The sequence below is a fragment of the Furipterus horrens genome, unplaced genomic scaffold, assembly GCF_987537825.1.
Source record: "Furipterus horrens unplaced genomic scaffold, mFurHor1.1.pri manual_scaffold_2, whole genome shotgun sequence".
Taxonomy (NCBI): Eukaryota; Metazoa; Chordata; class Mammalia; order Chiroptera; family Furipteridae; genus Furipterus; species Furipterus horrens.
Genome location: NW_028327172.1, coordinates 83288421 through 83313856, shown reverse-complemented (window position 1 = coordinate 83313856; position 25436 = coordinate 83288421). Strand labels below are relative to the sequence as shown.

The window sequence follows — 25436 nt, the reverse complement described above, 5'->3', positions numbered from 1 at the left end:
TGTCCTCCTCAGCCCTGAACTTCATCCAATACCATGATCCCCTCGTTCACCATGCTCCAGACTCTGTTCTCCTTTCTGTTTCTACAACATTCCAACTGCTTTCTGGCCTCTGGGCCTTTGTATTTTCTGTTCCTTCTTTCTAGTTCTTCACCTTGCTGGCTCCTCCTTCAGTCTATACCTCCAATGCCACCTCCATGCAGAGGCCTCTGTGTTAGTTTCTGAGGGCTATTGTAACAAAGTGCTACAAACTGGGAGGCTTAAAACAACAAAAATTTATTTCTCACAGTTCTGGAGACCAGAACGTCAAAATCAAGGTCTAGGGAAGATGGTTTTCTTTTCAGGGGCTCAAAGGAAGCATCTGTCCCATGGCCACTTCTATTTTCTGGTGGCTGTGGGCAGTCCTTGGCATCCCTTGGCTTGCAGCTGCAGAATTCCAGTGTCTCCCTTCTTCATCACATGGCCGTCTCTTGCTTGTGCATCTGTATTTCACGGCATTCTCCTGTCTGTATGTGTATTCGTGTCTCTTCTCTTCTGATAAGGACACGAGTTATAATGGATTAAGGCCTCGGTCTACTCCAGCATGACCTCATCTTAACTAATTGTATCTGCAATGACCAGATTTCCAAATAAAGTCACGTTCTGCTGAATCCAGGAAGGACATAAATTTGGGGGACACTATTTAACTCAATACACCTTTGCTCACTCTCAGTTTAAAGTAGGCTGCAGTAGTCACGCTGCAGCTATAAGTATCCTCACACGTTATTTATTTCTGGACATTGGTAAGCAAGCCCCTGGCTGGTTTGGCTCAGTGGATTGAGCGTCGGCCTGCGAGCTAAGTGTCGCTGGTTCGATCTTCCAGTCAGGGCACATCAGAGAAGGAAAACTCTGACTCCAAAAAACCTCCGCTGCCTTGCGGCATACCTCTTCAGGGGAAAGGCTAAGGGAGTAAACCCCGACAGAAAATCCGGAGCCGGAGTCCCTAAGGCGGTTTGACGTTGTAGTCAACACCGGCAACTCCTGCGGCGCTCCTGAAGCCAAGCTGTATTGACTCCGTCTTTCCCTTGGACCCTTCAGCTGCGAAGAGAGGGGGGGTCTGCTGCATGGGCAACAGCAGACCCTCCATATCACCCTGCCCAGGCTCTGTAGCTTCAGCTTCACTGGAGAGGACACTCCAGCGTCATCGTAAGATGTCGATTCAACACGGGAGGAGACAGATACCGTGTCACTCCCGAGTCGGACTGCACAACCATTCTCGGCGGTGCAGATAGACTCTTAAGAAGCTACACCATCGTCTCTCGAGACGGACGGCTGCCGACGACGACGACGATATTTATTTGGTTCTTAGCTCTTTTTGCTCTGATTTAACATCTGTTTTATATGAGTTGCAAAAAGGTTTAATGACTTTTTTCGTATCCTGATTTTATCCTCTGAATTTGTAAATTGTTCCTATGGTTTCATGTGGGATGTGGCGGAGGAACTGAAAGCTATGTTAGTGTTTGCTGAACATAGATACTATGGAAAGTTGCTACCCTTTGGTGCCAGCTCTTTCAATGTAAGTAGATTGTTTACTTTAAGTTTAAAAGTTTTTAAAAACTTTTAGAACATTTTATAATTATAGTCCCACTGTAAAAAAGAAATAATAGCTTTAATGTGAACTGCCTGAAATTTCAATAATCAATATTTATCTTTCACTTTTGTATATAATTTGAACAGATTGAGACATTTTAAAGCCATATTCTTATCATTTCTTTTTTAAATATGTTTTATTGATTATACTGTTACAGTTGTCCCAATTTCCCTTCACTCTGCTCCCCTCCACCCAATGGCCCCCCTGCCTCCAGCTGTCTCCCCTTTTAGTCCATGTCCATTGGTTGTGCATATAGTTCTTCTCAACCTCTTCTTGTCTACTCCATTCCCTCCTACTATGCTTCTTAATTCCTGTACCATCTCACTCCCTTTCCCCTTCCCCCTCCCTGCTGACCTCCCCCCAATATGCTCCCCATACCTATAGTTCTTTTTCCATTCTCGTTGCCTATTTAGTTTGCCTTTGTTTCAATTCCCTAGCTTCTGTTGTTGGTTCTTGTGATGCAGTTATCATTTTAATGTTCAAAGTTTTGATCCTCCTTTTTCTAAACCAGTCCCTTTAACATCTCATATAATAGTGGTTTGGATCTAATGAACTCTTTCACTTTTACTCTGTCCTGGAAGCACTTTCTCTGCCCTTCTATTCTGAATGACAGTTTCGCTGGATAGAGTATTCGTGGCTGTAGGTTTTGGATTTTCATTCCTTTGAATATTTCTTGCCAGTCCCTTCTTGCCTGCAGGGTCTCCCTTGAGAAGTCAGCTGATAGTCTAATTGGGACCCCTTTGTACATGATTCTTTTCTTCTCTCTTGCTGCTTTTAAGATTCTCTCTTTATCTTTAACTTTTGACATTTTGATTATAATGTGTCTTGGAGTGGTTCTCCCTGGGTCCAGTTTTTTTGGAACTCTCTGTGCTTCCTGGACCTGTAAGTCTATTTCCTTCCCCAAGTTTGGGAAGTTCTGCTTTATTATATTTTCACTCAATTTTTCAATTTCTAGTTCATCCTCTTCGCCTCCTGGCAAACCAATGATTCTTATGTTGGGCCTTTTATAGCTGTCCCAGAGGTTTCTGATCCTCTCATCATTTTCCTTGCTTCCCGTTTTTTCTCTCCGCACTGGTTGACTGTTTGTTCCTTCTCTATGTTCTGGTTTGTTGGTTTGAACTCTGGATTTTTTTTCCTCACCATCTGTCTCGTATGTGGTTTTGTTCCTTTCATTATGAGTGTTTTTCAATTCTTTCTCTTTTTCCAGATCTTTTGTTAATTCTGTAAGCCATCTGATAACAATGGCCCTGAACTGAGCCTCTGATAGGTTTCTTATTTGTTCATCTGTCAGATTCTTCATCTGTTGCCTGGTGAGCTGCGCCACCGGGATTTCTATAGTTGTCTGCCTCATTTTGACAGATGCGTTTTGTTTTCTTGGGCCGGCTGTAGGGGGCAGTGCCTGTGTACTCGTCATGACCCAGCGACTGGTGGTGATCCGCAACCTATTTCGCAGCCCTGTAGCGCTTTGTGTGGGGGCGGGGGTCCAAGATGGATTCACACAGTTTTTCCGCTAGGAGACCGGGATCCGTCCTCCCGCCCTCTGGGCCTCACTGTTCGAGGCGATGTGGTGGCTGCTTTCCCCAGCGTTGGGGTCGCGAGCTTCCGGGGGTTCGACTGCAGCCGGGATTGTCCTCCCTGCCGCTGGGATTGTTCTCCCTGCCACTGTCCCTGGTGCAACCACAAACAGCGCCGCCCCCTTTCGCTCCCCCTACCTGCCCAAAGGGTGCCGCTGGTTTATAACTTCATACATTGGGCTTCCGTGTAGTTTTATTTTCTGGAATTTCTAGTTATCCTTTGTTTTGAAGTAGTTGTATTCCTCTCTAGTTGTAGAGGGAGACTGAGCATGTCCATCTAAGCCTCCATCTTGGCCGGAAGTCTCTCTTATCATTTCTAATGTTGATCTTTCTTTAATTCAGTGTGATGAGGCTAGTCTTCCCAGGTAACTCTTAATCTATGGCTGCAGAGACTGTGGAGGGAACTTTCCATTGTTTCTAAAGTGTCAGTAAATTATACACTTAAATGATTGGGTCTACCACTGGGAAAAATATAATGAGAACTGAAATGTTTGTTTAATAAGGTGCTTTTACTAAAATAAGGACAATCTATTGTTCGATGAGGCCAACTGGCCACTTGGATTCCCCTTTGGGCTCTCCTGTTCTCACAGGAGCTCTGGCCTTGGCTGTAGACTCTACACCTAGTAAACCAGGACACTTTTCCTCATCTGAGTCATTCCTGTAATATCCTTTTGATTCTGGCTATGTGATTTGCCATCTGCACTATAATTTACTTAATATTTTTCTTTAAACAGCTCACTTTACAAACTTAGCACTACCTTACCAAGGGCCTTATGTACTAGTTATTTTTTCTAAATTATATTAAAACACATATTAAATTTAAAATGTTTGTGTAATACCTGAGATCATTATACATACCACCAGTATGCAAATACCATATTTTGGGGAAACTCTGAGTTAGAAGATCTTGGGGTCAATTATTTTCCTTTGCTGCCTGCTTTAAGTTTTAAAATTTTTGTTCTCAGAGGCTTTATTATCTTGTATTATAAATAAATAAAAAGTTCTTGTGTTATAAATGAAAAGCAGAACAACTTGTTGATGTTTGTTGGGCTGCTTGGGAAAATCTATTGTTTAGCTTACTATTTTGCATAATTATCTGATTAGGGGAGATGACAGGTCCTAAAACCATTGAGAAGTAGACTGGCTTGTTGCAGACAGAATCAGAACCTTCTCTCTTAGGTCCCTATGGGTCATACTTTGTTAGTAAAATGGAGCTAAGTGCTCTCTTTGATATACTACTTCACTGTGTGTGCTAACAACTTGTCAGTCACCTGGGGAATATTATAAATATGCAAGAATTGGAAAAAAATTTTTACTCAAGTATATAAGTGTCATAAAAACAAACTGAAGAATAGTGACAGACAATGAGAGGGGAGGTAAGAACTCAGGAGGCTAAAGGAGTAGGTGACATACATAAGGGTGATGGGAACTGTGTGATTCCACACAGGCCAAATGGTGGGAGGAGTCAGAGTGGTGAGTCCAAAGCATGAAGGTCAAATAGGATAGCCTCATACAGGCATACAGCTATATCAGTTATCTACTACTATGTCCCAACTTCCTCAAACCTTGGTGGCTTAAAACAAAAACAGACATTTATTATCTCACAGGAATTAAAAGTGGCTCAGCAAGGCGGTTCTGTGTCTGGGGGTCTCATGAAATTAAGATGTCAGCTGGTACTGTAGTCCTCTGAAGGCTTGACAAGGGCAGGAGGTCCTTTTCCTCTCATGGAGGGTCCACATGAGTGACAAACTGGTCCTGGATGTTAGTGAGAGGCTTCAACTTGTCTCGCCTGAGTTTCTCCAAAGGCCTACTTGAGTGGCCTCATGAGTGGCGACTAGCTTCCCTCAAATCTGGCAGTGCAAGAGAGCAAGGTGAAACTACAGTGCTTTTTATGACCTAACATAGGAAGTCACATATCTTTTCTGTCACATTCTATTTGTTAGAAGCAAGTCACTAAGTCCAGCTCAAGTTCAGAAAGAAAGGAATTAGGCTTCCCCTTTTAAAGGGAGACACCTCATTAGTCTCCCTAGCTTAACAAGACTGTTAGAGCTTCACCTCCCTACATCGCGGTGAGAAAATTGTCCCTGGGCAGAGAGCTAGAGGATCATGGACCTTTCTCTATGAGTATCCTTCTCTGAGCCATCAATGTCGTGTTGCTGTTTTACTGCCTGAAAATAATTGCTCCATAGGTTTTTTAGTTTATTTGTTTTTACTCTAATTTTGTAGTTGTTCATAATGGGCATGCTAATTTCTTTCAGTTGTTGGTATATCAGATATTTCTGATAAAGAAGGGCAAATTTTATTTTTGCTAATGATTCTTATTTCAATCTTCCACAGGATATAGTTTACCTTTGCCTATGTGATAGCCATTTCAAATATTTGAGATTTGAAATTAAAGTTAAAATACAGCAGTTGTCTACTAAGCTTAGTATTATGTTCTATTACATTTGCTGTTAAATGTTATTTAGAGTTTATTAAAAAATAAACTGTACCACCTCAACAGGGTCTTTGGCAAATATATTTAATAGAAATTATATATATATATCGTCGGCAGCCGTCCGTCTCGAGAGACGATGGTGTGTGTATATATATATCGTTGGCAGCCGTCCGTCTCGAGAGACGATGGTGTAGCTTCTTAAGAGTCTATCTGCACCGCCGAGAATGGCTGTGCAGTCCGACTCGGGAGTGACACGGTATCTGTCTCCTCCCGTGTTGAATCGACATCTTGCGATGACGCTGGAGTGTCCTCTCCAGCGAAGCTGAAGCTACAGAGCCTGGGCAGGGTGATATGGAGGGTCTGCTGTTGCCCATGCAGCAGACCCCCCCCTCTCTTCGCAGCTGAAGGGTCCAAGGGAAAGACGGAGTCAATACAGCTTGGCTTCAGGTGCGCCGCAGGAGTTGCCGGTGTTGACTACAATGTCAAACCGCCTTAGGGACTCCGGCTCCGGATTTTCTGTCGGGGTTTACTCCCTTAGCCTTTCCCCTGAAGAGGTATGCCGCAAGGCAGTGGAGGTTTTTTGGAGTCAGAGTTTTCCTTCTCTGATGTGCCCTGACTGGAAGATCGAACCAGCGACACTTAGCTCGCAGGCCGACGCTCAATCCACTGAGCCAAACCAGCCAGGGCTATATATATATACACACACACACACACACACACACACACATTTTTTTTTATTGGAAATTATATTTGAATGTGGAATACATTATGTTCTTTCCACAAACTTAAAATCACTTTAAATCAACATTGTTATGGCTTTGACCAGGCATTTTAACTCAGTTGCCTAGAAATTCTATTTGGAGAAAAGCTTATCTGCCTTTGGCTTTTTTCTGGATCTATCCATGCCTGAGCTGCTATTGTGTGCACATGTATACCCATGTTCTTTGTCTTTTTTTTAGGATTCCAGACACTTGAATTTCATGACATCAGAACAAGCTCTGGCTGATTTTGCAGAGTTAATCAAACACGTGAAAAGGACAATCCCAGGAACTAAAAACCAACCTTTCATTGCTGTGGGGGCTCCTACGGTGGCATGCTTGCAGCCTGGTTCAGGGTGAAATACCCTCACATGGTGGCTGGGTAAATGCATTTGTGTTGGACATGAGAACTTCTATGTGGTTGTCAAGGCAAACTTAGAGATTTATTTGGGGTGAAACATGTTCCATTCTATTGTGCTGAGACTTCTAGTTTCTTTCTCATTAACAGCTGTTATTTTTTTTTCACCATTTATATCAGTTTTAATTTTAAAACTTGAATTCAGTGAGTTACATTTTTTTTTCCTCTTTTCTTGTTTTATCACCATTTAGAGCTCTTGCAGCCTCTGCCCCTATCTGGCAGTTTGAGGGCCTACTACCTTGTGATGTATTTATGCAAATTGTAACTACAGATTTTAGGAAAAGTGACCCAAGTTGTTCAGAGAGCATCCGCAAGTCCTGGGATGCCATTAATCGTCTCACAAGAACGGGTAAGCTTTAATTAAGAGAATGGACTCATGATTCTTCCACTTGTTAAATTCAGCATTTCCCACTTTTTCTATAAAGGTTTTATTTAAGTATAATATACATATTTAAATATAACACTCACAAAAGTACACAATTCAAAGGATATAGCTTGATGAATTTTCACAAAGTCATATGTAGTGTAATCAGCATCTAGATCAAGAAATCAATGCCCTTATTCCCTTTCCTGTCACTACCTCAGCATTTCGAAAGCCAATCACTATTCTGACTCCTAAAACCATATATTAATTTTGCTTGCTCTTGAATTTTTTAGTCATTGAAATTGCACAGTGTGTATTTTTTTGTCTGCTGTCTTTTGCTCAATGTGTGTTTGTCAGATATATTTATTTGTTTTATTTAGTTGTAGTTTGTGCCTTTTCATTGCTTTATAGTGTTCTACTTTTTTATTTACTTATTTCAATAGTATGTATAAAATGGAATAATTCAGAATATGAATTCTGATAAACTCCATAAGGATAGACAACTTGTCTATCAGGGATTATCCAGTTACTCTAAAAATATCGATGTTGAAAAAGTATTCTTGGAGAAATGGTATAGTTGAATTTTCTAAAATACCAGGCGAAGAATCTGTAAAACTTTGTGTTGAGCAGTGCTTTTTAGGTTTCAACATTGTGATTTTATTTGCAGGTAGTGACTTGCATTGGCTTTCTGAAGCCCTTCACTTATGTACCCCATTAACAAATTCTCAGGATGTTCAGCTTTTGAAAGATTGGATCTCTGATACCTGGGTATTTCTGGCAATAGTGGACTACCCTTATGAGTGTGACTTTTTACAGCCTTTGCCTGCTTGGCCAATCAAGGTAACAGGAAAATGTTTTTTAATCACTTTTAATAACATACTTTTCATTTTCGTGCATGTGCATTCTCTGCCTTTCAGCATCAGAAGGAATTCCAGTGACAAAGGGTTAGTCAAATGTAGGCACGAATCCTGACTTCTGTCACTTTCTCGTTACCCATCCTTGGACATGTTACCTAACTTTTCCTAACCTCAGTTTCTTCATTTGAATAATGGAAATAAATGCATAGATTACAGAGTTATATGAATTAGAAATAAGACCAATAGTTGCAGTTAATGGAATAATTACCATGTGTCAAGTCCTGTGCTGTGCACTTTGCATATTCAGCTTATTTAATCTCTGTGATGTATGTGAGACACTTAGAGCCATGGAACCCACGGTCAGTGTTTAATGACCAGCAGCTGCTGTCATAGCGCTGTGATTCAGTCACCTGCTTATGTATTCTAAGTGCTACCTGCATCTTAAAGGGGTGATCCATCTTCAGCAGGGTGGAGTGGAAAGAGCACTGACTCTGGGTCCTTGATCCAGAACTACCATTTACCAGCTGTGTGATCTTGGGCAGGGCTCTCTTTTTCCAGAGCTTCCATGTCTCCTTCTGCCGAATGGGATAATGATACTTACATTCTCCATAGGGTTGTGCTGAGGATCAGATAAAATATTGGATGTGAATACACTCTGGAAAGTGTAAAGACACATTACCCCATAAATTTTAGGGTTCTTTTTTAAAAATTGATTTTAGAGAGAGAAGGAGGGAAAGAGAGAGACAGAGAGAAACGTCCATGTGTTGCTCTACTTATTTATACATTCATCAGTTGATTCTTGTATATGCCCTGACCATGGTTCAAACCTGCAATCTTTGTGTATCAGTACAATGCTTTAACCAACTGAGTTTACCAAAATTTGTTATTGTATGTGCTGTTTTTAAAACATTTCTTTGTAAAGAACATTACTCTTAGTTTTAAAAACAAAGGCTGGCCAACTTGTTGGTTATTACGTTTAGAGGATATAACTGACTGTACAGCTAGAATGAGTGCTGGAAATGTATATATAATTGGTACAAGAACCATGTTTCAAAAGTGCTTTTAATATAACAGTCCCTTTGAACTATTGAATGCACACCTTGTTTAAAAATTTGTAACCCAAATGGAAGAAGGTTATTTGCTATCAGAGATATTTTTCTTCATCTAAAAAGTAGAATGACCAGTGAATGTCTTGTACATAGCAGACCAGAGGTCAACGTGTCTTGAATTAAATTGAATTTTGATAATATAAAGTCATTTAAAAGAGCAGATCTCTCTCATGGTAAGAAAACCCAAATCAAAATAATGAGGAACCAATTAGCCTCCATAAATGTCTATGTGCTAATAATGCCTTATCCTTTTACATTGTTTTACTACTTATAAAACACTTTCATAAACACAGTATAATTTAATCCCAACAAAAATACTGTGGGGAAAAAGAGGTATAATTCTAGTTTTATGGAGAGGAAATTTAAGCTCAACAAAGAAGTGATGCATGTGGGATTGGAACTCAGGCCTACCACCGTTCAGAGCCTGTGATTCACCATGTTGCACTGGAGTAAGACAAGACTTGAAAGGTTTGGGTAGATTGCTGGCCACAGTGTGACAACTATCAGATTTAATTCTGCCCTCTGTATACAAAGTGAGAATTACATCAGCATCTTTATGCCTACCTGAGAACCAATAAATTGTCAGATGGTAAAAACATGGGGAATTCTCTTGTTTTTTAGAACAGTGTTTGGCAAACTATAAAGGACTGGGTTGTAAATATTTTAGGCTTTGCAGGCGATATGGTTGCTTCACAGTTACTAAAATCTAGGTGTCATAAAAAAGTAGAAGAAAGTAGCCATAAATAATATATAAATGAGTGAGGGTGACTGTGTTCCAATAATACTTAACATTTATAAAACAGGCAGTGGGCTGGATTTGGCATGGGGGCTGTAGTTTGCCAACCCTGATTTAGAAAAAAAGCTAGAAAAATACAGCTTTTAAGTGTTGTTTATGATTTGGAACAGTGAACAGTAACTTCGTTTTCTCCTCATTTCTTTATGTTCCTTTTGAGATATTTTTCTGTTGAGTCTGAATGTAAATGAATATTCCATTTTTTGTCTATCTTAAATAATCACTCAAAATGAGTACAGTCTATCCCAACCTTCAGTTAATCCTTTAAGCTTCCTCTGTTGTAAGTTTCAAGTACATTGTAATCATTCCTGGAATGTGCCTGTGAGCTCATTCCTAGACCCTCCCAGTTCATTAGCGTATCTTCAAAATCCAATAAAAGGAAGGTGCTTGCTCTGCTCAGTGCTGACCTGCCTGAGCGTGCAGCAGCCCTCCACCCATCCCACTTTCTGTCTGCTGGAATTACTTGGGTGCCCTTGACCACAAAGTACTACAACACCAACCCATCTTTAATCTTTGTTTATATACATTATAAAAGTTCATTTTAAGACAAGGTAACTTTGAATCTGTCCCACAGTCACCTTTTACTTTTTTTACCCAGGACTAGTTCATGTCATTTTCTTCAATTATTTCTTACAGACTTTATCCTTCCTTTGACATATTAAGGATTTTTTTTATTGCTTATGATATATTTATGATTCTGTTTCACCAAAAATAATCTTCTCTCTTTGCTTCTTGCTTGAGAAACTGACTACATTGGTCTTTAGTTTCATCCTATCTGATTTCAGAATTATTCCACTACATATCTCCCTCCCAAACATGTAGCATCAGATCACTTTCTCTCACGGTTCATTCTGTTTCTCCTTTCTTGACCCCCTCTGTGTTCTCCCAACCCACTAATCCCTGGAACACTACCCAGTTGGGGACCTTTCTTTCACTTGGATAGTTCCATTTAACCAGGACTCCTCCTCCCTCTGATATACTTTCTCCTTTTTAAAGGGCTGACAGCTATCCTTTTTTTTTTAACTTCCATTTTCTTTTATTTTATATTAAATTTATTGAGATAACATTGATTAATACGATTATATAGCTTTCAAGTGTACATTTCTGTGATACATGATATGTATATTGCATTGCGTGCCCACCACCTAGAGTTAGATCATGTTCCATCATATATTTGGCCCCTTTTCCCCCTTACTACTCCCCCACTCTCCCCCCAGGTAACTAGCATACTGTTATCTGTATCTGTGAGTCTGAGTTTTAGATCCCACTCAGGCTCTCAATGGTGAGATAATAAGTAACAGTTGCGTTATGGTAAAAAGCAGGTGATTTTCAATTCTGTCTGGACCCTGTACTGTTCTGAAGGGCCCATAGGTAATAACTGAATACCAATTTTTATGTCAAGTATCATTCTTTTAAATTTGTTTTCGGACTTCACACACTCAGGCACCTCTTGCTTTGTTTACTGTTAATAGAAGCTGCAACACTAATGCACAAATAATCATGGACTTGGCTGATAGAGCACAAGGAAGAGGAGAAAAGGGAAATAGAAAACGGCCCTGTCAGTGGACTGCTCTGCCAGCATAAAACTACTTACTAGGACTCTTCTCACCTTAAAGAGCAGTTTTAAAGGATATGTCAGAGTTTATTTATTTTGGAATCATTTTTTAAAATCTGATAACTCACCAAATGTTTTAGCATAGATTTCTGAGCATGCAGATAGATGTTTTGAAGTAATAAGACATAAAATGGAAAACCTCTTCCATTTGTTTTGGTGTCTGACAATGTATGCGGCCCCTCTGGGTGGTTTAAGCGGTTTAGGTGCTTTCTATGAAGAGGGAGCTTTTAGTGACAAAACTAATGTGATTATGTGAGTGAGTGCGAAACGGGTGTTATGAAGCCTTGGAGAATGAAAATCTGCTAGAGAAGCTGAATGTACCTGCCTAACCCTTTCTCTGATGTGGGTGGACCAGATTCTCTGAGAGGAGATTGGTCTCCTTTCTTTTAACCTGTCTTCTTTCCTTCCTCTTTTACAAAAATTTCATTGTCCCATATTTCTTTTTCTTATTCAAATGCTTATTCTTATGGGGGAGGCACTTAAAGCTTTTTAGCAAATTCCTATATCTTTTCTTTCTCTGGTGTTCTTGGGCTCAAGGGACAGAACCTAAATATTTGGGTGCAGAGTTGATTAGTTTGGTACTAAACTTAGAATGTTGCATTATCCACAGGATTTCTATACTCTTAAAAACCAGACTTATTAAAATGGTTTCTAATGCTCTTTTTTAGTTTTTCCTGAAAGTTTACTTTTGCTCTAGGAAATATAAAGTGATTTAAATCTATTCATTTCATGTTATTCTTGAGTCTAAAATTAATGTTTTACAGTTCTCTTTTTACTATAGCATAATAAAATATTTTTATGATTTTATAGTGCCTCAGAATCCTTTCTTTTACCTAAAAAAATCAACTTGGAAAAATACAAAGACTATATAAGAATAAAAGAAATTTGTAAAAAAAAAAATAAGCATGAAAATAGTCATAGGAATATAAATGCAGCACAGGCAATATAGTGAATAATATTGTAATAACTATGTATGGTGCCAGGTGGGTACTAGACTTACTGGGGAAATCATTCCTATGTTTGTAAACATCTAACTGCTATGCTATACACCTGACATAATATAAAATAATATTGAATGTTGACTGTAATTGGCAAATAAAAATAAATAAATCATTGAGCAGGTATACTTAAGCACTGTTTGTATTGTTATTTGTTTCATACACTATGACTTCAAAGTTTAGTATGTGTAGTGTACTGGTTATAAATGGAAGCTTCAGAGTGAGTCCGTTTGAATCCCAGCTCTGCCACTACCTGGCTGTGTGGCTTAGGGCTTAGTTTCCTCATCTGCAGAATGGGGATACTAATAGTTGTAATGCTTATTAGGGTCATTAGGAGGATTTATTCTTTTTAAGTGTATTTTATTGATTATGTTATTATAGTTGCCACAGTTTTTCCCCCTTCGCCTCCCTCTGCCCTGTAACCCCTTCCCTCCAGCCATCCTCTCCCTTAAGTTCATGTCCATTTCCTATACTATTTTTAACATTCCTCTATCTATTTTGTTCCTACCAATTATGCTTTCTAATCCCTACACCATTTCCCCCATCCTTCCTATTCCTCCTCCCAGCTGATAACCCTCCAAATGATCTCCATACCTATGATTCTGTTCCTGTTCTGGTTGTTTGCTTAATTTGTTTTTGTTTTTTAGATTCAGTTGCTGATAGTTGTGAATTTGTTGGCTTATTAATACTTATGGTTTTGATGATCTTCTTTTTCTTAAATAAGTTTCTGTAATATTTTATATAATAATGGCTCGGTGATTATGAACTCCTTTAGCTTTACCTTGTCTGGGAAGCACTTTATCGTCCCTTCAATTCTAAACGATAGCTTTGCTGACAGAGTAATCTTGGTTGTAGGTCCTTGCTTTTCATCACGTTGAATACTTCTTACCAGTCCCTTCTTGCCTGCAAAGTTTCTTTTAAGAAATCTGCTATAGTCTTACAGGTACTCCTTTGTAGGTAACTCTGCTTTTCTCTTGCTGCTTTTAAGAACCTCTCTTTATCTTTGGCATTTGGCATTTGAATTATGATGTGTCTTGGTGTGGTCCTCTTTGGGTCCAACTTGTTTGGAACTCTCTGTTCTTCCTGGATTGTATGCCTATTTCTTTTGCCAATTTAGGGAATTTTCTTTCATTGTTTTTTCAAATAAACTTTCAATTTCTTACTCTTTCTTTTCTTCTGGCACCCCTATGATTCGGATGTTAGTACGTTTAAAAGTTGTCCCAGAGGTTCCTAAACCTGTCTTCATTTTTTTCTTTTTGCTTTTTAATTCATTTTTTTCTTGCTGTTTGATTGATTGCTTTTTCCTTCCTTTTGTTCCAAATCATTGATCTGATTCTCTGCTTCATTCTCTCCACTGTTGGTTCCCTGTAGATTTTTCTTTATTTCATTTAGTGTAATCTTCATATCTTCCCTTAATTTTTTTTTTTTGTGCTCAGTTAGTTCTTTGAGCATCCTGATCAACAATGTTTTGAACTTTGCATCTGATACATTGACTTTCTCTGTTTCATTTAGTTCTTTTTCTGGTGTTCTATTCTGTTTTTTCATTTGGGCCATATTTTTTGGTCTCTTCAATTTGGCATCCTCCCTGCATTTGTTTCTGTGTATTTGGTAGAACTGCTTTTACTCCCTGTCTTAGTAGCATGACCTGTGTAGAGAAAGCCCCTATAAATTGTGTGTGGCAGAGCCTTAGGTAATTGCCAAGGCAGGGCACCTACTTTATCCCTTTGTGGCTGTGTGGGGAGGACTCTAAGAGGGGGCAATGCTACTGCCTGGCTTCTGGAGGTTTGCCTGGCACTTGCTTCATTTCCAGTCACTTCCCCCACTTCCCCTGTGCAACTGGTGCCCTTCCAGCTGCTGTCCTGGTGTTGAATCCCAGAGGCGGTGGGTCGGTGTACATTCTAATTCTGTGTGGGCCCTTTAAAGTGGCAAAAATCCAACAGTTTTTTCTGCTGCCCTGACCCCCACTGGTTTTTATAGCCAGAGGTAATGGGGATTTACCTTCCCAGTGCTGTCTGTCCTGTGGCTAGGATTGCTCGCTCCCAAGGTATCCCTCCCCATTTTTATCCACCACATGTGAATGTGGGATTGTCCGTTTTGCTGCTGCCTCTCTGCCTGTCTGTGTAACTCTGCCCCTTCTACCCATCTGGATGAATGTGGCCCTTAGTTATTGGACTTACATACAGCTAGATTTTCTGATGGTTCTGGGTGTTTTTTTTTTGTTGTTGTTTTTTGTTTTTGTTTTTTTTTAGATATGGTTGTAATTCTTTCTGTGGTTGAGAGGAGGTGAGGCATGTCTACCTACACCTCTGTCTTAACTGGAAGTTCCCATAGGGCCAGGTGACCTATTGTTATTATATAATATTAGGGAGACAGTTTTTAAATTCTGAAATTCCTCTGTGAAATGGGGACTGTCATTATGTGTTTCTCCCTGGGTCATTGTAGGGAAATTACCTGACCTCAAGGAACATTCAATAGTTGTACTAACAGCCTCAGCCTCAGCTGCTCCCATATCATTGAATTTATGGCCTTATGCAGTGTCTCATGTAGAAATTGTTTAGAAGAGGCTGTCTGTTAGTGTCCACAAAATAAATAGAAAATAATAGTACAGGGATAACTTCGTGTTGAATATTTTGGGTGAAAGTGGTTGGCAGGGACTCTTCTTCTCTTGTTGTCTGATTAGGTCATAGCCCCCAAGTAAACAATCAACAAACTAAGTGCTTGCCCTTATCAAATGAGTAATGTCTGCAAATAATCTGGCTTAAGCTATAATATTTACATGAGTTTGGGCTAAAAATTCCAATATTCGTGTTTGGCTTATAAACATGGCAATTTCATAGGGTTCAACTTTATATTTGTATGTTTTGTGCATCCTATAGGTCTTTAATGAAAGTGCTATGTGACTATCCCCTTTTGAATTACCACAGTCTGAATAAATATGGGAGTAGTGCTGGGGTTTTGTTGGTATAACTTTAGCATTTTTTGGAAAGATTTATTTACTCTTTGCTACCAAAATTGTTAAGGAAATATATAAAGATTGTGTTTTTTATGCTAGAGGATAATGATTGGGCTTAAAGTCTCTTGAGTTAGGAAGGAATTTTTGAACCACCTACAATAACTAAATTTCCTTAATAAATTTGCAAATATTTTACAAAAATATTTTAAGTGATACTTTTATGGCTTCCTACCCAGTATATGGGTAGACTTACAAATGAATACTTCCTTTCTATAAGGCAATTTTGAAAATGTTTTATTGTTTATGCTATTACAGTTGTCCCAATTGTTCCAGCTTTTCTCCCCTTCACTCAGCCTGTCCTCTATAAGGAAATTTGATGAGATGTTGCAAAGACCTTAAAATTTTTATTTCATTTGAACCAGTACTTCCTCTGAGAATTTATCTCAAGAAAACAATTAAGGATATATATATAAACATTTAACCTCAAGTATATTTATTGCAGCCTTATTTGTAATAATGAATGATTGAGAATTATACCAATGACCAGTTGTAGGGTTTATTCATATTTTCCTCAGCTCCCCACCCTGATTCCTCCCCTGTGGGTTTTCTCATTCTGGTCAGTGTCCTTCTTAAAGTGTGGTGCTCAAAACTGGACCCAGCACTCCAATAGTGCACTGACCTCACAGGGTACAGTGGGCCCAGGGTTGTCTTTAATCTGGACATGGAATTTGTCATCAGAGGCCAAGTTTCTGAGCATCATCTACTTTCTCTTTGTGTACCTGGTGCTGCTGAAACCCAAGTATTGTCAACCGGTGCTGGTCCCCAGCCATGCTTGTGTCTTTTAACTGCCATTTTCGGATGGCGATTCATGGGGTTCCCATTTCTTTGCCTGACAGAGTTCTAGCTCTGAGAGGGGATCTGATGGCAACATGTGAGTCACAGTCACTTGCTACTGTTCTTTTCCAGAGTTTGAGGCCACTTGTTGCTGCAAGTCAGCACCCCTGTCCCTTGTGCCCAGCTTGTATCGTCTGCCTGCCTCATCTCCCATGCTGTGCTTGAACATAATGATCTCTGCATTCCCTGTGTCTCCTCTGTAGTTTTGTGCTGCATTTTGAAAGTGCTGAATTCACCGCTGGTGTCCACTTCCAGGAGAGAATGCCGATCAACTGTTGGAAATAGTTAATTTAATAAATTCTGTGATAGGTTCTTGATTTCCATATTTTCTTAGGTATTTCTGATTGGCATATTCCCAGGGATATTTTCTGAGAAAAGTGCTATGCAATCAGGTATTTTTTGACTCACCACTTCCTGTTTTAAGCTTAGTAGGTTCATGAAACTCTCAGTTAACACAATTCTGTTTCTCTGTGTGCACACTAAACCCTGGTGTATGGCCTCATAGTTATTTTTTTAAAGTACAGAATCCAGTATCCAGTTATTTGGACATCTTAATTTCTGACTTTTCTCACAATCAATATTTCCAAAAACTTCCTGGGAATAGTGCGTACTCCACCTCTGTTTGGGATAGTCACATTGAGTTCAGCATGTAGAAGGCTCTGAGGAATTCCACAGTCAAGAAAACTGTTCACATTTGCTAATACATTTCTTAAAATTGAGTATGAAACGAACTTTTTTTCCCCACGAAGTATCATTTAACATTACATAGAAAGATACATTTGGGGAGAGGCATTTAATTCTTTCTATGATTCTTTTTCTCTGTCTTTTCAAGTTTCCCTTTTTTACCAGGAAAGTGTTGCTGGAAGCTGGTCCTGGGCAGGACTGTGCTGAGCAACTGTTGGCTTGTGGGCATTTACCTTCTCTCTCAGTGTCCTCCTTTCCTGGTGGGAGCACATCCCCAGCCCAGGCCTGGTTGCTCCTGCTGCTCAGAATTTCTTTCTAAAGTAAGGTAACAAGTTCTTTTTTTCCAGGCTTCTTTTCCAGATGCTTTTTTTTTTGGCAGAATTTGCCTATTATGTATATCTTTTCCATATGAAATGACAAAGGACCGGATCACTGAATTCATGTGAAGGTGTTGATAGGGGATGGAAACTTAATGTGTTATCCTTGCCATTGGAGCTACTTTTAGTTTTACAAGGGGACACAGTGTAAGCTGCATTGCATAATTGGTAAGATGTGTATTTCATAACCAGAAAGACTGGTGTTGAAGCTAGGTCCTACCATTTACTAGCTGGATGGCCTTGAATAAAGTGATCTAACCTAAGAACTAGTTTCTTCCTGTAAAATAGTGTGGATAATAACACTTCTGATAGGATTGTTTGAGGATTAAGTGATGTAATGGTTGTAAACCCAGGGCTCAGTAATAAGTAGCAATTGTTATGCAGCTATGATTCCATGCCTATGATTTCCTCACAACCTCTTCTTGAGAAAAAATTTAAGTATAAAATACTTGAATAGGTTGGACAGTAAACACCCAAAAACTTACCACCTAAATTCTATAAATAATATTTTGCTATATTTGATATATCATATGTATATATATTCACCTATCAATCCTTCTATCTAGTCTTCATTCCATTTTATTATTAAATGCATAGTTGCAGCCTTGGCTGGTGTGGCTCAGTGGATTGAGTACTGGCCTGCAAACAAAGGGTCACTGGTTCAATTCCCAGTCAGGGCACATGCTGGGTTGCAGACCAGGTCCCCAGGCAGGGGTGCATGAGAGGCAGCCACACATTGATGTGTCTCTCCCTCTCTTTCTCCTTCCCTCTCCCTCTCTAAAAATAAATAAATACAGTCTTTAAAAAATAAAATAAGTTGCAGATATCAATACATTTTTTTCATTAGCTCTAATTTCATTGAGTTCAATATGTGCTTATGAATTTTTAAAAATTTATATACAGTAAAATATACAAATTGTAAATGTACTATATGTTATGTAACCCAGACCCTTATAAGGATATGGAATATTTACATACCGTCAAAATGTTGCATGTCCCTCTGTAGTCAGTCTCTGCCTTCACTCCCAAACCTGAGGATTGTCTTTGTTTTTTATGTTGGAATTTCAGGTACTGATTATAGCCAAGTAATGGGAGTATTTGGGAGCTGGAGAGCTGTTTGATCTGCTTATCACATCGCAGACATTGGAGCTTGGTGTAGTTTTTCCATAAGAAATTTTATAAATTTTGTATATTTATAAAAATGTAGCCATTCATCCAGCAAACACTTAGTTGCTAGATATCTTGCTAAGTAAGTGATGAGGGAGACATTCTGGGGTCAAACGAGTGCTGTATACCAATATAGGCCCCCTGAGAGAAATAAGCACTGGCATAGTGAAGGCATAAGAAGAGAGTGATTTACTGCTCCCTGACTTGAGGGCATAGGCAATGACGGCCTCATGGGGGAGGTGATACTTGAGCTGAGTACTATGAAAGATGAATTGGTATTTGCCAGGCATTAGTGGAGTGGGATAGTGGGAAAGGGCATTTCAGATGAGCAAAGGCAAAGAGGAGGAAAGGAGCTTGGTGGGCTGGAAATGGTTTTGCTAGGCTGCAGGAGGTGAAGCTAGAGTTGTAGGTAGGGAGGACTTTGTATGCTAAGCAAATAACTGATTTTGTTTTATACTTTGGGGCATAATTTAAAAGGTTTACTCGTTTGTGAAGGGATTATAATTCAAAAGAGAAATTGTCAAATAGTGCAAGTGGTTTTATGATCAAATCAAAGTCATATGTTTTTTTTTTTGTTTTATTACACTATAATTCTATATTTATCTTCTGACTTGCCTCCTTTTTCTCTCTGTAAATGCCAGGTGGTGTGCCAGTATTTGAAAAATCCCCATGTATTGGATGCAGAATTGCTGCAGAATATTTTCCAAGCTCTGAATGTATATTACAATTATTCAGGCCAGGCAAAATGCCTGAATACGTCAGAGACATCAACCGGCAGTCTGGGAACTCTGGGTTGGAGCTATCAGGTCAGTATGTATAATTTCCCCAACTGGAACTTACTTTTCAGTGATAGGGTTATGCTGTAACAGAGAGTCCACAAGATTTTGTCGCCTAACCTGGATCTCAATTTGGTCTCACTCAGCGACCATGAATTTCTTCATTTATTTATACATGTATTTAATGATCATCAAATATATTTGGAGTACTTAGCATTGGTCAGTCATTCTTCTAGGCTCCAAAGATACAAAGATAAATGAGACATGATCTTACCATCAAATATGGCTTATTGAAAGAGAAATGTAACTAATATTGCAATAGATCTTGATAAGTTTTATAAAGGAAGCATTTTATGGACACATACGAAGTCTGTCCGGAAAAAGTCGAGCCATTGTTAATATAATGAGAACTGTTTACAAGACATCCACATAACCTGGCAGCCAAGGAGTGGACTGGAATGCACATGCATGAACAGTGACAACTTCACTGTACTGGTCAGTGGGGGTGGTAGACGCCCTTGAATGAGCATGTGTACTGTGCGGCTGTCACATTCAAAATGAATAACTGAGTAGAGCAACAAATCTGCATCAGATTTTGCATATCTTGAACATTCCTCCATGGAAACTATTCAGATGACTCAGAAGCCCGCAGCCATGGGCACCTGGTGACGGGCAGCTTCATCACGACAGCGTGCCCGCTCACGCATCACGTCTCGTGCAATTTTTTTGTGAAACATCAAATCATCCAGGTAACTCAGCCTCCCTACAGCCCAGATTTGGTGCCCTGAAACTTCTGGCTTTTCCCAAAACTAAAATCACCTTTGAAAGGGAGGAAATTTCAGGTTGTCTATGAGATTCAGGGAAATACAACAGGGCAGCTGATGGCGATTGGGAAAACTGTAAGGTCCCAAGGTGCCTACTTTGAAGGGGACTGAGGCGTCATTGTCCTGTGTATAGTGTTTCTTGTATCTTGTTCAATAAATGTCTCTTTTTCATATTGCGTGGCTGGATACCTTCTGTACAGACCTCGTAAAAGAAGGGAAATCGAACTTGACTGTCTCAGCCTTTTTTTCTTCATCTGTACAATAAGAATAAGAATAAGAATACTTTCCTTCCGGAGTTGTTTTGAGAATTCAATACAATAATAGATGTGAAAAAAAGGCAATTTACAAAGAAGGAATATATAACTATACCTTCTGCGACTTCTCACCCAAGCCTTTCCGGGAGCAGAGAGAGGTGGTATGGTGTAGGGGTAACACACAGAAGCTCTGAAGCCTGACTGCCTGAGTTCAAACCCTGGCTTTGCTACTCACTAGCTGTATGACCTTGGACAATTTATTTAACTTCTTTGTGCTTTCTTTTCTCACTAGATTCTTCTGGTTTGCTTTCTCAGGCCTGCACAGAAATGGTTGTGCCCATTTGTACGAATGGTGTTGATGACATGTTTGAACCTCACGCATGGGACTTGAAGGAATTTTCAGATGATTGTTTTAAACATTGGAGTGTGAAACCAAGGCCCTCCTGGATCACTACTATGTATGGAGGCAAAAACATTAGTTCCCATACCAATATCATTTTCAGGTGAGCTTTTGCTGGTCTAAAGATAAACTTTAGTTGATGGAGATATTTGTAGAATAGCTGAGAAAATAGAACCAGAAAAAATGTTGGACAATAAAATAATATGGAATATACCCAGTGGTGTCCTGTTTTTCTGTTCCTTGAAAGATAGAGGGTGCTGAGAAGAGATATGATTTTACACTCTATTACCAACATGCTTTTAGGATTAAAAACAATTACGGCAGCAAAATTAAAATGTTTAAAAAAGCTCCCAGCACAAAATGAAACATCCTCTGTTTTCACTTTGTCTTAGTTTTGTTACTTTTGTTATTAATGGTAATAAAAGCTTTTTAATATCCAACAAACAAGTTTTGAAGTTCCCAACCTATTCTGTTCCAGGCATTATATTAGGCACTTGAAATAAATTACCTAAAATTGAACCCTCACAATAATTCTGTGAAATAGTTATTACAGTTTTTTCTTTTTAAACTGAGCAGGAAAGTGAGGATCACTGTGTTCAGGCATTTGCCAGAGGTCATCCTACTTTGTTTTAGTAACTAAGAAAGCCAGATTTCAACCTTGGCCTGTTTAACCACAAAAATCCTGTTTGTTCTTCCAAGTTACACTGCTCCTATAGTGACATATTTGGTATTGGTTTACATCAGAGTAATGTGAGTAGACTCTATGAGTAGGTGATTATGACTTCAATATTTCCATGTTTTGGCTTATACATCAGGTTTTCAGCTATTAAGAACAGCAACCAGTTAATCAAAAAATTTCCCAAATCTATATGGAAATTGTAGAGAGATACCCATACATAGTTCTTAACCTGTAGCTGTTGTTTAAATTGTGTTGAATAAATGTCATTCTTTTACAAGCTCTTATAAACAAGAGTCAAATTTGGCCTTTGGGACATGCTCAATACTTAAGAGTGAGGAGTGCTGTTCTGACTGAAGGACCACTGTCTGGGTTTAGGCCCATAGCGCTGCCCACTTTGCAGTCTATCTTACTAGGTTAATGCTATCTTCTCTCCCAATAGGGTACCTACCCAAAATAGAAGTTGAAACACTTTTATGAAAAAGTTAAAGATTCTTTGTTTAATTTCCTTAATGTTCCTTGTTTTCAGTAGGATTCTTGACAGCTATAGTTTTCAGCTCATTCTTAAAAAGGTGACAGGGAATTTAAGGAAACTGTGCCAGATTTGGGTGTTTGAAATTAGGGAAATGTGAAAGGACTAAGAGGACTGAGAAAAAGCTTAAATACAAGCCTAGTGTCTCTGAGTTCATCTCTATTTCTCAGAGGAGGAAGCACTTTGTCATTTTCTTGTTTTTCTTTAGAAGCTAATCTCTGTGTGGTATGTATGTATGTATGCATGCATGCATGTATTTATTTAATTTTTATTGTATTTTTTTCATTACCCCTTATGCCCCCATCCCCCAAGCAACCACCACACTGTTGTCCATGCCTGTTGGTCCTTTTTCCTTCTTGCTCAATCCCGCCACCCCCTCCCCTCCCCCAACTAGCTGTCATTCTGCTCTCCATCTGTGAGTCTGTCTCCATTTTCTTTGTTAGTTCAGTTTGTTCATTAGGTTCCACATATGAGCGAAATCATATATGGTATTTGTCTCTCTCTGACTGGCATAATGTTCTTCAGGTCCATCCATACTGTCTCAAAGGGCAAAATTTTCTTCTTTTTTATGATGAAGTAGTAGTGCATCGTGTTGTTTTATCCACTCATCTACTGATAGGCACTTGGGCTGCTTCCATATCTTGGCAATTGTAAATAACACTGCAGTGAACATGGGGTGCGTATGTTCTTTCAAATTAGTGTTTTGGATTCCTTCATATATATTCCCAGAAGTGAGATAACTGGGTCAGAAGGCAGATTCATTTTTAGTTTTTTGAAGTATCTCCATACTGCTTTCCACAGTGGCTGCACCAGTGTGCTTTCCCACCAACAGTGCAGTAGGGTTCCCTTTTCACTACATTCTTGTGAGCACTTGTTGTTCATTGATTTGTTGATGGCCATTCTGACTGGTGTCAGATGGTATCTCATTCTGGTTTAAATCTGCATTTCTCTGATGATTAGTGACCTTGAGCATCTTTTCATATGCCTATTGGCCATCTGTATGTCCTCCTTAAAGAAGTCTATTCAAGTCCTTTGCCTATTTTTTAATTGGGTCATTAGATTTTTTGGTGTTCAGTTTTGTAAATACTTTATAAATTTTGGATATTAACCCCTTATCAGATGTATTGGCAAATATGTTTTTACATTCTGTGGGTTGTCTTTTTCATTTTGTTGATGGTTTCCTTTGCTGTGCAGAAACTTTTTAGTTTGATGTAGTCACATTTGTTTATTTTTTCTTTTGTTTCTCTTACCCAGGGAGATATATGCAATAAAAAATTGCTACAAGCAGTGTCCAGGATTTTGCTGCCTATCTTTTCTTCTAGGATTTTTATGGTTTCTGGTCTAATATTTACATCTTTGATCCATTTTTAATGTATTCTCTGTGTGGTGTAAGAAGGTGGTCTAGTTTCATTTTTCTTCATGTAACTATCCAATTTTCCCAACACCATTTATTGAATAAATTATTTTTAGCTCATTGTATGTGCTTGCTTCCTCAGTTGAATATTAATTGACTATAAAGTTTTATTTCTGGACTTTCTATTCTGTTCTGTTAATCTGTGTGTCTGTTTTTATGCCAGTACCATGATGTTTTAACTACTATGTCCTTATAGTACAGTTTGATATTAGGTAGCATGATTCTTCCAACTTTGTTTTTCTTTCTCAGGATCGCTGTTTTTGCTCATTGAGTATGATGTTAGCTGTGGGTTTATCATATATGGCCTTTATTACATTGAGTTATGTTTCCTCTATTTTTACTTTGCTGAGAGTTTTTATCATAAATAGGTGCTGGATTTTATCAGATGCTTTTTCTGCATTTATTGGTATGAACATGTGGTTTTTATCATTCATTTTGTTTATGTGATGTATCCCATTTACTGATTTGTAGATATTGTACCAGCCTTGTATCTCAGGAATAAATCCCACTTGATCATGATGTATGATCTTTTTAATGTATGCTGTATCTGGTTTGCTAATATTTTGTTGAAGATTTTAGCATCTATTTTCATCAGATATTGGACTACAATTTTCTTTTCTTAGTAGTGTCTATATTGGTTTCAGATTTAGGATAATTCTAGCTTTGTAAAATGAGCTTGGGATTTCTTCTTTCCTTGGATTAAAAAAAAAAAAGTTTGAGAGGAATGCGTGTTAGTTCTTCTTTGAATGTGTTTGGTAAAATTTACCTGCGAAGCCATCCAGTCCAAGGCTTTTGTTTGTTGGGAGTTTTTGATCACTGCTTCAATTTCACTAGGTATAATCTGTCTATTCAGATTCTCTGATTCTTCCAGATTCAGTTTTAGAAGACTGTATATTTCTATGAATTTATTCATTTCTTCCAAATTGTTCAATTTGTTGGCATGTAGTTGTTTGTAATATTTTGTTACAGTCCTTTATATTTCTTTGGGTCAGTTATTATTTTTCTTCCGTTTTTTATTTTATTTATGTGGGGCATTTCTCTCTTTCTCTTTTTGTTGAGTCTGGTTAAAGGATTGTCAATCTTTTTTATCTTTTCAAAGAAACCTCTCTTGGTCTCATTGATCTTTTGTATTTTTTTAGACTATTTTATTTATTTCTGTTCTGAGCTGTATTATTTCTTTTTTCCTACTGACTTTGGGCTTTGTTTTTTTTTTTTTTTCCTGGTTCCTTTAAGTGTAAAGTTAGATTTTTTTTTTAGCTTTTTCTTGTTTTCTAAGGTAGGCCTGTAATGCTGTGAATTTCCCTCTGAGACCTGCTTTTGTTGTGTTCCGTAGATTTTGGGTTGTGTTTTCATTAGTTTCAGGGTAACTTTTGATATCTTCTTTGATGTCCTTGTTAACCCATTCATTGTTTACTAACATGTTATCTAGCCTCCATGACTGTGTATTTTTCAGTTTTTTTCTTGTGGTAGATTTCTAGCTTCATACCATTATGGTCAGAGAAGATGCTTGATATGATTTTAATCTTCTTAAATTTATTGAGTCTTATTTTGCGTCCTAATATGTGGTCTATTCTAGAAAATATTCCATGTATGCTTGCAAAGAATGTATATTCTGCTGCATAGGGGTGAAATACTCTGATGACAATCAATTAAATCCATCCAATCTATAGTGTGTTATTTAAGGTCAATATTTCCTTATTGATTTTATCTCTGAAATATTTATCCATTGATAACAGTGGGGTGTTTAAGTCCCCTACTGTGACTGTATTACTGTCGGTCTCTTCCTTTATGTTCATCAAGATTTGTTTTATATATTTAGGTGCACCCATATTGGGTTCATAAATGTTTACCAGAGTTATATCCTCTTGTTGGATTGCTTCTTTTATCATTATATACTGTCCTTCTTTGTCTCTTACTATAGCCTTTGTTTTAAAG

General features: G+C 38.5%; 1 protein-coding gene across 1 annotated transcript in view; it reads left to right on the top strand.

The window, feature by feature from the left end:
• The first annotated feature begins 1456 nt into the window (after positions 1 to 1456).
• The window catches only part of LOC150018938 (lysosomal Pro-X carboxypeptidase-like), a 31196-nt gene continuing 7216 nt past the window's right edge, over positions 1457 to 25436 (top strand). Inside the window, 7 exon segments of the mRNA XM_090267889.1 lie at positions 1457 to 1552; positions 6598 to 6709; positions 6712 to 6778; positions 7006 to 7163; positions 7846 to 8018; positions 19267 to 19431; positions 20795 to 20982. Of these exon segments, the coding sequence (XP_090124015.1) occupies positions 1457 to 1552; positions 6598 to 6709; positions 6712 to 6778; positions 7006 to 7163; positions 7846 to 8018; positions 19267 to 19431; positions 20795 to 20982 (959 nt within the window).